This window comes from Hibiscus syriacus, unplaced genomic scaffold, assembly GCF_006381635.1.
Source record: "Hibiscus syriacus cultivar Baekdansim isolate YM2019G1 unplaced genomic scaffold, ASM638163v2 tig00111213_pilon, whole genome shotgun sequence".
Taxonomy (NCBI): Eukaryota; Viridiplantae; Streptophyta; class Magnoliopsida; order Malvales; family Malvaceae; genus Hibiscus; species Hibiscus syriacus.
The window spans coordinates 6755023-6769184 of NW_024063022.1; the positions used below are offsets into that span (position 1 = coordinate 6755023).

The 14162-nt window shown below is 38.1% G+C and overlaps 1 protein-coding gene and 1 pseudogene across 1 annotated transcript; both read left to right on the forward strand.

Annotated features, from left to right (window-relative positions):
* Positions 1 to 7620, forward strand: LOC120156197 (ABC transporter B family member 20-like). Its single transcript, XM_039167595.1, is given in 12 exon segments — positions 1 to 656; positions 1705 to 1759; positions 1857 to 1943; positions 1946 to 2031; positions 2124 to 2324; positions 3101 to 3360; positions 3435 to 3745; positions 3868 to 4088; positions 4196 to 4536; positions 4674 to 5452; positions 5542 to 5783; positions 5977 to 7620. Coding segments are annotated over 12 exon segments (4209 nt in total). The 5' UTR covers positions 1 to 260; the 3' UTR covers positions 7207 to 7620.
* Positions 7621 to 7918: 298 nt separating this feature from the next.
* LOC120156054 lies at positions 7919 to 11125 on the forward strand (annotated as a pseudogene).
* The last annotated feature ends 3037 nt before the right edge of the window (positions 11126 to 14162 follow it).

Here is a 14162-nt window from a genome sequence, read left to right on the forward strand (position 1 = left end):
AGTGCTTGAATGTTAGCTTGGGCTACTCCAGATTTTCTTTCTTGTTTCTTCTGTCTCCCTCGCCATCGTTGACCTGGTCTCCATTTTTTACTCCAAGAAAAAGCTAATTAAATGAAAATCCCAAATCTTTAATTTACTTTGAGGGAAAAAAGTCTGATTTTTTTTGTCGTGATTTTTTGGTCTTTGAGTTTACCAGATCCGCTAGAAGTTTATACTAAATTTGGAGTAAGGATACTTAGGGTTTTGGTTTTTCTTTCGAGATGATGATATCAAGAGGTTTATTCGGGTGGTCGCCACCCCACATACAGCCGTTGACACCAGTATCGGAGGTTTCGGAGCCGCCGGAATCGCCTTCTCCGTACTTGGACCCAAGTGCGGAATCAGCAGCTGCGGCGGCGGCGCAGGCGGAGGCGGAGGAGGAAATGGAGGAGGCTGAAGAGCTGGAACAAACACCCGCTGCTGTTCCTTTCTCGAGGCTCTTCACCTGTGCTGACCAGCTTGATTGGGCTCTCATGCTCGTTGGATCGATTGCTGCTGCTGCTCATGGGACCGCTCCCGTTGCTTACTTGCATTTCTTTGCGAAGATTGTTCATGTTCTTGGAATTGGGTCGTCAGTTCCGGAGAGTTTGGATGAGCAATTTGAAAGGTTTACAGAGGTTGGCTAATTTTAATTTTTTTAAATTCAGATAGTTAAAAGACTAAATTCTGGGATTTTAAAGCCGTTCCTTAGTGTTTTAGTTGACGAATATATAGTTTCAGAGGTTTACTGAGATGTTTTATTTTTATAGAGTCGGAGAAATTGGGGCAGGTGGACTGTTTTAGCTTTGAAGTTCTGGGATTAAGGGTTATTGCTTGTATAGGCTTAGGTATTTCCATAGTAGAAAATTGTTGTTTAAATTTTTTTGGTGGATGGATGGTCTATAACCTATGTTACACAGACTACTCATTATTTTTCTTAAAATACCTGTGTCCAGACACCTAAATGTTCGAAATATTCGGACATGGAAATAGATACGATCCTCCAAATATATGAAAGCCTGTATTGGACACATTCCCACATCCGACACTTGACCCTACACCCGGGTAAGTCAGCCCTTTACTCCTCCCCCATCCCTCTAGGTTGGAGACAAGGTGGTTCTTCCACATTCAAGATGCAAATTATTATTAGAACCAAAGATTAGCTTTGCAGAGACAAAGGACGTGTTTCATCTTAGATTTTCAAGGCTTGCATATTTTGGAAAAGTAAAGGGAAGGAAGGAGAATAGAATGGGTAATGAACTGCAGAAAGAATGGAATTTTTAATGAGATAGTTTAGTTAATTGCAAATCAAACTTCCACAGTTTAATTGTAGTATTAGACGATATAGGCATCAAGTTATGTATCCACTCTCTCATGTACTTGTTATCAACTTACCATGAATGCATGTAAACTGATTCTATGCGATTATCTCTTCTTGTTTGCAAATGATATTTTGTTCTGATCTTTACCATGAAAATATAGAAACTCTCAATCTGCTGGGTTAGGGCTGGATTGCCTTTATTCTTAAGAGGTATTAATTAGTAATTTAAGGTGCAAATGACATGAGGCAATGCAAAGCTATCTCTTCTTTTGCTTGATATAAACAACTATCATTTGTAGTTTCCTTCAGACACTAAGTTGTCCGTACTTGTGCTTATTATCAACTGTTTCATTCTTGTTCTGCAGCTTGCTTTAACTATTGTTTATATTGCTGTGGGTGTTTTTGTTGCTGGCTGGATTGGTAAGTTCATGAAAATCAGTTATTCCTTCATTTCTGTTTTCTTCTGGTCGATGCATCATTTCTGTCATTCGTTGCTGACTTGCTCTCTGTGTAATAGAGGTTTCATGCTGGATTTTGACGGGAGAGCGGCAGACTGCTGTCATCAGGTCAAACTATGTACAAGTTTTATTGAGCCAAGATATGAGCTTTTTGATACTTATGGGAATAATGGAGACATAGTGAGTCAAGTATTGAGTGACGTATTGCTCATCCAGTCTGCTCTTAGTGAAAAAGTATGTTCAGTCACATGTGGGTTTCCCTACTTTTGTAATAACTTATCGTCACGGATGTCTTCCCTAATCCTAATATTCCTACGATGATATAGGTTGGAAATTACGTTCATAATATGGCTACATTTGTCAGTGGTCTAATTTTTGGTTTTACCAACTGCTGGGAGATCACACTCATAACTCTAGCCACTGGTCCATTCATTGTTGCTGCTGGGGGCATATCCAATATATTTCTTCATAGGCTTGCTGAGAACATTCAAGATGCTTATGCTGAGGCAGCTAGCATTGCTGAACAGGTTTTTTTCTTCTCTTCTTGCTCCACTCCTTTCTACCATACTTGATTTTTGTTAATATTGTTGTTTTGAATTTGAATCGGCTACTTTGCTTAATGTTCATTTAGAATGAGTTAACCGAAATGCATATACTGACTTAAGAGAGGAGTTACCATGGCATTTTAACTATCATGAGTTTATTTGAACTGGCTGTTAATACAAGGATGGACCTATGGACTAATCTTTACTAGTTTTTTGTATTTGAAACAGAAATGATGGAAAAGTTACCCCTAATGTTTGCTTGATATTTATAGGAGCCTTTAGATGCTTAGTTTAGGAGTCTCTTTGGCCCGTTGGAGTTGTTGGAAAAAATGCTGCTAGCTTTTCAAAGGCATTGTCAAATTGATATTTCTGGAGTTAACTTAGAAAACTTAGAATAGTTTTTGTTATTTGAAGATCCAACTTTGGGTTTCAGCTTTCAGCCCGTAAAAAGTTGATTTGCAGTTTCCATAGAAGCTATAAGACTATTTGAACTCTGTTCAAACTTTGAACACAACACTACTGCTGCTTTCTGGAGTAAAGAAGTTTCCCCAAAGCTCGGTGGAATTTGAGCTAGACATTTTCTTTATCTTCCATGCATCATGCATATTATATCTTTGAGGGTTCAATCGTGTTGAATTTGTTGAAATGATGACCTCAATTCTTTGTTGAACTTCACTTTCTGCATAGAATCAACCTTCTGTATGGGTAAGCACAGTAGGAAGTGATGCTAATATACATAGTTTTCGTTTTTTTTGCAGGCGATCTCTTATGTTAGGACCTTGTATGCATTTACTAATGAAACTTTGGCCAAATATTCTTATGCGACCTCTTTGCAAGCAACTTTGAGATATGGTATATTGATTAGTCTTGTGCAAGGGCTTGGTCTTGGATTTACGTATGGGCTTGCAATATGTTCTTGTGCCTTACAACTTTGGGTTGGAAGGTTCCTGGTCACTCATAATAGGGCTCATGGTGGTGAAATAATCACAGCTCTTTTTGCTGTAATTTTAAGTGGCCTGTAAGCATCGGTAGCTCTCATTTTTTTTGCTATCTAATCTCTACTTTCTTACCGATCCTTTCCATATTGTGCAGTGGGCTGAACCAAGCCGCTACAAATTTCTATTCATTTGACCAAGGACGAATTGCTGCTTATAGACTTTTTGAGATGATTAGTCGGTCATCCTCTGGTTCTAATCAGGAGGGGAACATCCTACCCTCCCTTCAAGGAAATATAGAGTTTCGCAATGTATATTTTAGTTATCTCTCTCGACCAGAGATCCCTATATTGAGTGGATTTTACCTCACTGTACCTGCTAAAAAGGCTGTGGCCCTTGTTGGCAGAAACGGCTCTGGGAAAAGTAGTATTATTCCACTTATGGAACGGTTTTATGATCCTACATTAGGTATTATGTTAATATAATTTTATGCATCACATTACAGTGGCATGCCATTTCAGGTGTTAAAATCATTACTTGGTGGCGAGCCATCCTTCATTATTTGAACGATTTTATTTTCTATGATTTAGGGGAAGTTCTTCTGGATGGAGAGAACATTAAGAACCTAAAGCTGGAGTGGCTGAGAAGCCAAATAGGACTTGTTACTCAGGAACCTGCATTACTCAGTTTGAGCATAAAAGATAATATTGCTTATGGGCGAGATGTTACACTTGATCAAATTGAAGAAGCTGCAAAAATAGCACATGCACATACATCTATTAGCTCGCTTGAGAGAGGATACGAGACACAGGTGAAATGGAAGAACGAGATATACTATTTTCACCAATCTTACTGATCATCTTGATTATTTCTCATTTGTGTCAAATTTTGTTAAAATCAATTTACTGTGACTTTCAGGTGGGGAGGGGTGGCTTAGCATTGACAGAAGAACAGAAAATCAAACTTTCTATTGCTAGAGCTGTGCTTTTGAACCCAACAATCCTTCTGCTCGATGAGGTTACTGGTGGACTCGATTTTGAAGCTGAAAGAACAGTTCAGGAAGCTCTAGATCTTCTGATGTTGGGGCGTTCAACTATAATAATTGCTCGACGTCTTAGTCTCATACGAAATGCTGATTATATAGCTGTGATGGAGGAGGGTCAGCTGATTGAAATGGGTACACATGATGAGTTACTAGCCTTTGATGGCTTGTATGCAGAGCTCCTTAAATGTGAAGAGGCAGCAAAACTTCCAAGGAGGTAATTATAACTATATATGCATATATTAAGGCTATGGAAATCTATTTCTGTCAGTGATTTTTCTTGGCTTAAAATAAAAAAATTGCTCTTGTGCTATATTCTAAATTCTTGTTATATGTCTGTTTATTTTTTTTCAGGACGCCAGTTAGGAACTACAAGGAGATGTCAACTTTCCAGATTGAAAAGGAGTCTTCATCGGCTTACAGCTTCCAAGAATCATCATCTCCAAAATTGATCAAATCACCTTCTCTTCAAAGAGTTCCTGGTGTATTTCGAGCCCATGATGGTGCTTTTAACTCACAAGAATCACCTAAGGCTCATAGTCCACCACCAGAGAAAATGCACGAGAATGGTTTGCCTGTGGATGGTGTTGATAAGGAACCGTCAGTCAGGAGGCAGGATAGTTTTGAAATGATGCTACCAGAGTTGCCCAAACTTGACGTTCAGTCTACCCAGGAGCAGAAATCAAACGGTTCTGACCCAGAATCTCCTGTATCACCTCTTCTTACTTCTGATCCTAAAAGTGAACGTTCTCATTCTCAAACTTTTAGTCGCCCTCTCAGTCATGCTGGTGACATCCCAATGAAAGCTAAGGAAGCGCATCATAAGGAAGCTCCATCTTTTTGGAGGTTAGCACAACTTAGTTTTGCAGAGTGGCTCTATGCTGTGTTGGGAAGCATTGGTGCTGCAATCTTTGGCTCTTTTAATCCACTTCTTGCTTATGCTATCGCTCTGATAGTAACAGCATATTATAGGCGTCGGGAACAAAATGACTTACGGGATGAAGTAGACAGGTGGTGTTTGATAATTGCCTGTATGGGTATAGTAACTGTTATTGCCAACTTTCTGCAACACTTCTACTTCGGCATTATGGGGGAAAAGATGACTGAACGGGTTCGCAGGATGATGTTCTCAGGTATCTAACACTTCAAATCAATGTTGCAAATTTACTGGAATGCTGAATTCAATGCATATTGTTTACCATGTTTTGCCTACAATTTACAGCAATGTTGCGGAATGAAGTCGGATGGTTTGATGAAGAAGAGAATAATGCTGACACCTTGTCCATGCGATTGGCAAATGATGCTACATTTGTACGGGCCGCTTTTAGCAACCGGCTTTCAATATTTGTACAGGATAGTACTGCTGTTATTGTTGCTTTGCTAATTGGGCTTTTGCTACATTGGCGGTTGGCACTTGTGGCACTCGCAACCCTGCCAATTTTAACCGTCTCCGCTTTTGCACAGGTTTGCATATCTCTTTCGTTGTTATTATTTGGTTTTTACTTCGTTATTGAAAGAAAAGGAAAAAATGTAGAGTTTCTAGAGATTTGTGCACCCTTTTTCTCCTCTATATCTTTCGGTTTTTTTTCTTATTGAACTCCGTTGTAAGATTGTCCGTAACCAAATTTCTGATTTGTTGCATGCTAAAATGTATCAGAAATTATGGCTTGCTGGATTTTCTAAGGGAATCCAAGAGATGCATAGGAAGGCATCGTTGGTCCTCGAGGATGCAGTGAGAAACATTTACACTGTTGTCGCATTTTGTGCCGGTAATAAGGTAATGGAGCTCTACAGATTGCAGCTGAAGAAAATATTGAGAAAGAGCTTCTTTCATGGAATGGCAATAGGTTTTGCATTTGGCTTTTCGCAGTTCCTTCTTTTCGCCTGCAACGCTCTTCTCCTTTGGTACACCGCTCTATGTGTTAAAAGAGGCTACGTGGATCTGCCTACGGCTGTCAAGGAGTACTTAGTTTTCTCTTTTGCCACCTTTGCACTGGTGGAGCCATTTGGATTGGCACCGTACATTCTCAAGAGGCGGAAATCTCTCGCTTCAGTGTTTGAAATTATCGAGCGAGTCCCTAAAATCGAGCCAGATGATAACTCAGCATTGAAGCCACCTAATGTATATGGGAGCATCGAGTTGAAAAATGTTGATTTCTGCTATCCTACCCGTCCAGAAATGTTGGTATTAAGCAATTTTAGTCTTAAAGTTAATGGCGGACAGACTTTAGCTGTCGTTGGAGTTTCAGGATCTGGGAAGAGTACGATAATATCTCTCATCGAGAGATTTTACGATCCGGTCGCAGGTCAGGTTCTACTTGATGGGCGGGATTTAAAACAATACAATTTGAGGTGGTTGAGGAATCACTTGGGTCTTGTTCAACAGGAACCCGTCATCTTCTCAACTACTATCAAGGAAAACATTATATATGCAAGGCACAATGCTAGCGAAGCCGAGATGAAAGAGGCCGCCAGAATAGCTAATGCTCACCATTTCATCAGCAGCTTGCCTCACGGTTACGACACGCATGTCGGTATGAGGGGTGTGGATTTGACCCCAGGACAGAAACAAAGAATCGCCATTGCCCGAGTGGTGCTAAAGAATGCTCCCATCTTATTGTTGGATGAAGCTAGCTCATCCATTGAATCCGAGTCGAGCCGAGTGGTGCAGGAGGCACTTGATACGCTGATAATGGGGAACAAAACTACCATTTTGATAGCCCATCGAGCAGCGATGATGAGGCATGTTGACAACATTGTGGTACTTAACGGCGGTCGAATCGTGGAGGAAGGGACACATGATTCTTTGGTTGCGAAAAATGGCTTGTACGTTCGTTTAATGCAACCACATTTCGGGAAAGGTTTGCGTCAGCACCGACTGGTTTAATTTAATTCAGCTTGTGATAAACTGTAATTACACATTTGAAGAGCCGGAACTCCCACCGATATGTGTGTACTTAATCGAATCTCTTGTTTACGAATGGGGGGGGGGGTGATGCAACTCGTAACAACGTTTTATGAGCGATGAACCAAAGAGCAAGCGAGAATGATTGAGGTTAGTAACAACGTCAACTCCGGCAGGTAGGCATCGCGGTGGCCGTAGTTAACATTGTTTAAAGGTAGGCTTTAGGGTCTGAATTTGGGTGGTGTGTTAAACAGATAGATTCACATTCTTTCAAGGGGGGCAAAGCAGCATTAAGTTGAGGCTTGTCCCTTTTGTCTCAATGGTATATTAATTTTGTATATACTCATAAAAAATTGGTTGAAAATTTTAGATTATTTTTAGGTGTGATTTCTTCAACTTATTACTCTTACATTTCTTATACTTTGAAATTTATAGTTCCAAATCTCAAAGATTAAATGTTATTCAAATTAGTCCTTACTCCCCAAATTAATCTCATTTCACTACGTATTATGTACATGATCACTGTCAATCTAGTTGGGAGATTCATCTATCAAAATCAGATGTACGACATGAGTTGGTGTTTTGATGTACGAAATAAGTCGATCGGTGTTTTGATGTATGAAGTGAGTCGATCTGAATTATTTAGGACTAGTAGGAGGGTCAGTTTGACTATCTGCAACAGAAGCTGTTATCCATGGTTTTCAGAACCGGACTGGTCAGTGAACCGGCCGTCCTACCGGTTCACTGATTCAACTGGTCGAACCGGTCAGACCGATCAAAAGAACAGGACGACGTCATAATTATTTAAAAAATTAAATAAAAATACTAAAAACATTTAATAAAAAACTAAAAACATCCCCACAACTATAATACTTAAATACAACACCAAAATTCTATCATTCATTACTTGATTTACTTCTAATAAAAATCTCCAAACATTACTCATTAAAACCAAAACAAAAGTTGATTAACCTTTAAAATAAAAATTTTAACTTTTTTAATTTTTTTATTGATGGTCGGTTCTTAGCGATTCTGGTCCGGTCCGATTCGAACGATTCATAGCCGGTTCAACGGTTCCTTACGATTTACTAATAGCAGTTTAACCGGGTTAGAATGAACCGGACCTGACAGCGGTTCCCGGTTGAACCGGCTGGTCCGGTTTTCAAAACATGGCTGTTTTCATCTTTTTAACTCTGATTTCTTAAACGTAAAAAGCATAAGGTTCTTACGCATGCTGTCTTCTTTTAGTTTAATTTAAATAATAAAAAAGTGTTCATTCTCCTCGGCTCTAATGCAAATCACTAGGCGAAGACCCAAGGCTGTGCTTCATATTATTTTTATATTAATTGATAAACAGCACCGTACGCGGTGGTCCAATCTCCAATGATAAGCCCCATGGGACCCCTACTGCGTGAAGCAATATAAAATCTATGCCAAGTTGATCGAAAAATGGTCTTTGGATCAGCCATGTGAACATGTGCCAATACCTTTGCTTATGCTTCAAAAACATTAATTACATTCAAATCCTTCGAAATATCTGACATAAATATTGTTTTCGAACTCATCGAATGAATTCAATAATTAAAGATAATGTTGTTTTTCTTAAAGATGCTAAATTCGAGTAACTGTATCAATAATATATATGTGTGTCGTTAATAGATTAAGAAAATTCTAATCAAATACTACCTTGTAACAAGTTCATCTCAGACTATTTAAAAAAAGGCTTAAGGACTACTTTTGCCCCTAATAGACTCAATTTATCATTTTCATCCCTATTATATTTTCACATCAGTTTAGCCCTTGAAATATTATTCCTTGAAATAATAGACTACTGTTTTCGTCCCTATAATAGACTCATTCACTATTGTGTCTGTAATTTTTTCGGTTGTGGCTAATGGGATCACATTAAGCCGGATCACATTCCCGGAATCGGGTTTGAACTCTCCTCTGGTGAAGGAGTATGTGATTGAGATCGGAGATTCGGGTTCGAGAAACTTGGAGCTGAAGTTTTCTCCTAGCAATGGCTCGGTTGCATTCGTCAATGGGATTGAGGTTGTGGCGGTACTGGACAAGAATTTTCCTTCCGGTGGTGTCGTGCCGATTCCATTGGGGTCGGAAGTTGAGATCAGGAAACACGTAGCTTTCTAGACGGCTTATAGGGTGAACATGGGAGGCCCTCTTCTGACTCCTAAGAATGATTCTATGTGGAGAACATGGGAACCTGATCAAGCTTATTTGATCAATGCTGCATCTGCCAACAGTGTTAAGGTGAACCCAAATTTGATCAAGTACATCGATGGAATCTCAGTCGAAATCGCGCCGAATTCGGTTACACCACTGCTCAAGAAATGGCTGAAGAAAACGTTACCGGTCAGCGATTTAACATTTCGTGGATTTTAGAGGTCGATGAGGGTTTCACTTATCTCATTAGGCTGCATATGTGTGACGTTGTTAGCAGGGTTCTTAACAGCTTGATTTTCGATGTTTACATCAACAAACAAGCTGCTTTGACGTCTTTTGATATTTCCAGTAAGACAATGGCATTATCAGCTGCTTATTATGCTGACTTCGTCACGAACGTTTCGACGGGATCGAATCAGATTTTGGTTCAGGTTGGTCCACCCGATTTAAGGAATTTCCCGAGCAATGCGATTTTGAACGGTTTAGAGATCATGAAAATGAGCAATCCTTGTGGTAGCCTTGATGGAAATGTTTGTGCAATTCATAAGAGCTCAAAGTTCCCCAGGAGAAAATTGATTGTCCTGGCGATTTCTTCGGCTGCGGTTTTCGTGGTTTTAATCATAGTTGTGGCAGCTCTGTCCTTGCGTTTGCACTGGCGGAAGAGGCCTAAACGTTGCCCCTCTAGCTGGTTTCCTCTCCCGAAGAATGCCGGAAATTCGGATTCGAAAGTTTCGATTTGCAGCCTTGCTTCCACCGCACAATCTCACGGTTTAGGCCGCGTACTGTCGTTCGCGGAGATTCGTGAAGCGACCAAGAACTCTGATGAGAGTTTGGTCATTGGTGTAGGTGAATTTGGGAAGGTTTATAAAGGTGTGCTGGAAAGCGGTGTCATGGTTGCCGTAAAGCAGGACGGAAATTTTGATGCTTTCCAGGTTGAGGCACAGGCACCTAGTTTCTCTCATAGGCTACTGTGAAGAACAAAATGAGATGATCCTTGTTTACGAGTTCATGGCAGGCGGTCCGTTGCGGAAACACATATACGGCTCGAACCTCCCCTCGATCAGCTGGAAACAACGGCTCGAAATCTGCATCAGGAGCTGCGAAAGGCCTCCACTACCTTCACACTGGAGCATCAGACACAATCATTCACAGCGACGTCAAAACAACAAACATACTCCTAGACGAAAACTTCACCGCGAAAGTTGCGGACTTCGGATTGTCGAAACTAGGCCCTACTCTGGACCAAACTCATGTGAGCACCGCAGTGAAAGGTAGCTTCGGTTATCTCGAGCCCGAGTACTTCCGTCGACAGCATCTCACAGAGAAATCCGGCATGTACTCGTTCGGAGTCGTGCTCATGGAAATATTACGTGCTAGGCCTGCAATAAACCCTGCTCTACCAAGGGAACAAGTCAACATTGCTGAATGGGGCATGCATTGGCAAAAGAAAGGCCTATTAGAAAAGATCATAGATTCGAATCTTGTCGGATTAATCAACATTGATTCCCTGGGAAAATTCGGCGAAGAGGCCCAAGAGGCTTCAACACAAAATGAATCATCAGATAACAGTGCAAATCATATTCCGGAAATCCCAGGATGGATCCTGCAACAGGAATTGATCGGCATCGATCGATTCGACTCCATGAGCGACCAAGCGGCTTCCGCTGCAACGACAACGAGTGATGTGTTTTCACAGATTATGGATCCTAGAGGAAGATAAGTGTCATAATTAATAGTAATTATTGATATTTTAATGAATTTTATAATCCACTTATTTTAATGTAATAAAGTATAAGTTACGTAAATGTTCATGCAACGTAAATTGCAAATCTAAAACCAAATAAAATATATTTTCTAGTATGTGAAATATTGGCGACAAGGATTATATCATTTCTTGGGTAAATTACATGTTAGTACTTAAACTATTAATTTTGATGCATTTAAGTATCTAATTTTTAATTTTTCCAAAATTATACCTAGTGTTTATTTGTGTTTCATTTTAATAATCCGTCGTTAAAAACTTTAGTTTTTGCTTCATTTTAGTACTCGTTCAAAATTTAAACGTAAGTTTTGGAAAAGATAAAAGTTTAAATGCTAAAACGGACTAAAACTGATAATTTATGTACTAAATGCGTTAAACTTTTAACGACATGTACTAAAATAAATTAAAAATTAAAAATTAAATGAAAAATTAAAAATTTAAATACTAAAATTGATCAAAATTTAAGTACTAATTTACCCTAATGTTTTTTTAATAATAATCGACAAGAATAATTGGTTGATGAGAAAAAGATCAATGAATTATTAATTTGGGGATTGATGTGACATTTACATTTGACATCTCATATTGTCCACAGCCCATGTTTGCTCACATTATTTGTTTATTTTATTATTTTGGGGACTATTATAATTTTAGAATATAAAGTTAATAAAAAAGTAAAGTACAATGGTCCTCTTACTATACAATATTATTTGATTAGGTTCTTTAATTATTAAAAATTACAAAATGGTCTACTAACTATAGGGAGTTGTTTTGTTGAGTCTCTCGACTATTAAAAGTTACAAAATTGTCACTCGACTATTCATTATGTTCAACCCTTTTCTATTAAGAAATTAACGAGTTGACTGAGATATGATAGTCATTTGAGATTATGAGATAATATTATCATATCTTAGCCAGCATGCAGCTCAGACTGCCGTAAAAAATTTAACGAAAAATGATGAGTTGGCATATAATGAATATTAGTGACCATTTTGTAACTTTTAAAATTGTGGAACTCAACAAAGCAACTCCCTAGTCGGGTACTATTTGTAACTTTTAATGATCAAAGAACTCATAAAACATTATCTTATTAGTGAACCATTATGTTTTTTTCCTTTGATTTTATACGTTTTAATAAAACTTAATTGATCCTAGAATTTAAGATTATCAAGTGTCTAAATTGAATTAATTAAATACTAGTAGTTGGGTCCCAGTAGACCATTTACAACCATACCAAAAAGCCTTTACTATGGGCCCATTTAAGATTTTCAAAAGCCTCTACGAGACTCTCAATGGACCTCACACCATGCGATCATCAAACCCGGTCCCATCAATCATTATGTCCGCTTCTATTATCAAATCCCAGCCACACACGTGGTGATCGGACCCATTTATTAGCTGTAAAGTTACTGATACCTGACCCAAAATAGGTCAACTATATTTATACCGATAAATTTTAACTGAGTATCGTTTATATTATTCAACTTTTAATTTTTTAATTATAACCTAATTTTAGTTTTGATTTTAATTATACTATTCGATCGTTAAATTTTAACGACATGATAATATAGATTGATCTTTTTGTCGTGTGAGTTGTGGATAAATAATGTTATTTTGGTGTGACTACTGATGCTCAAAATAGCGTTGTTTTAGACACATAACTTCATGTTGTATCGGTTTTACATTAACTTTAAAAATATTCAATTTTTTACACTAATATTTTCGATAGTTGTCGACATTCAATTATTGCTCGTCACTAGTCGTATTTCGCAATAAGACAAGTATCAAAATGTTCATATTCCACTCGCTATTCTTCTCTTAGAATGAGTTTTCACGAAACTTGCTCAAAATGATGAAATTCATTTAAAGACTCGATGTGCTTATATTCTGATCTACCGTCCGAGACACTAGTTTGGCTTATGTTGGCCATCTTTTCGAAATAATGTTCTTACCGTTCAAAATTTTGAACAAACACCCCAAATTTCTTAAATCTAAGAAAGCCCTCTAACCCTTTAAAAAGATAGGAATTTTTTCGTTTAATTTCATCGATTTTGAATGTGTTTTGTGAAAACATATCTTAGAAAAAGAAGATGAGTGAAGTATTGACGTTTTAGTGACAAAAGATGATTAGTTTTTCGATGACGACTAGAAAAGTGCAGTACAAGTTCATATTCCACTCGCTATTCTTCTCTTAGAATTGAGTTTTCACGAAACTTGCTCAAAATTGATGAAAATTCATTTAAAGACTCGATGTGCTTATATTCTGATCTACCGTCCGATGACACTAGTTTTGGCTTATGTTGGCCATCTTTTCGAAATAATGCTTCTTACCGTTCAAAATTTTGAAAACATATTAGAAAAAGAAAGATGAGTGAAGTATTGACGTTTAGTGACAAAGATGATTAGTTTTTCGATGACGACTAGAAAGTGCAGTACAAAAATTGAATTGTTTAAAAGTTTAGTGACAAAATTGATACATCATTAAAGTTTAACACTTAAAACGATTTAGTTTTAGGCATCAATAACTACACCAAAACGATATCGTTTTGTTCATGTCATCACAGCGTTTGAGTTTTAACGGTTCAATGACAATTGAAGTCATAACCAAAATATAGTGTTATAATTAGAGTATTAATGGGCTAGTATAATTTTTTATGAAAGCCAAGATATTAACAATGGAGCAGTTTTTTTGCCCAATACCCCAAGGGTTAATTATTTAGGGTATAGGCAAATATAAATTTTATTTTTGAAACTAGGACATTCTCTACAGTGAACACCAAACTCGTCATCTAAAATAATGGCAACTCGAGAATATATGTTGTGCCTAGATAACGTCAATGTTTTGTCGATCGTACGCCGACCAGATGATGAATGAAATATTCATAAATTCAGGATGACATATGGAAAGTCACATCAACGGACCGTGATATCTGCAGTAATACGGTCTATTTCCGACCATATTTGTGTGTGGCTTCAAGTTGTACCCGACATTGAT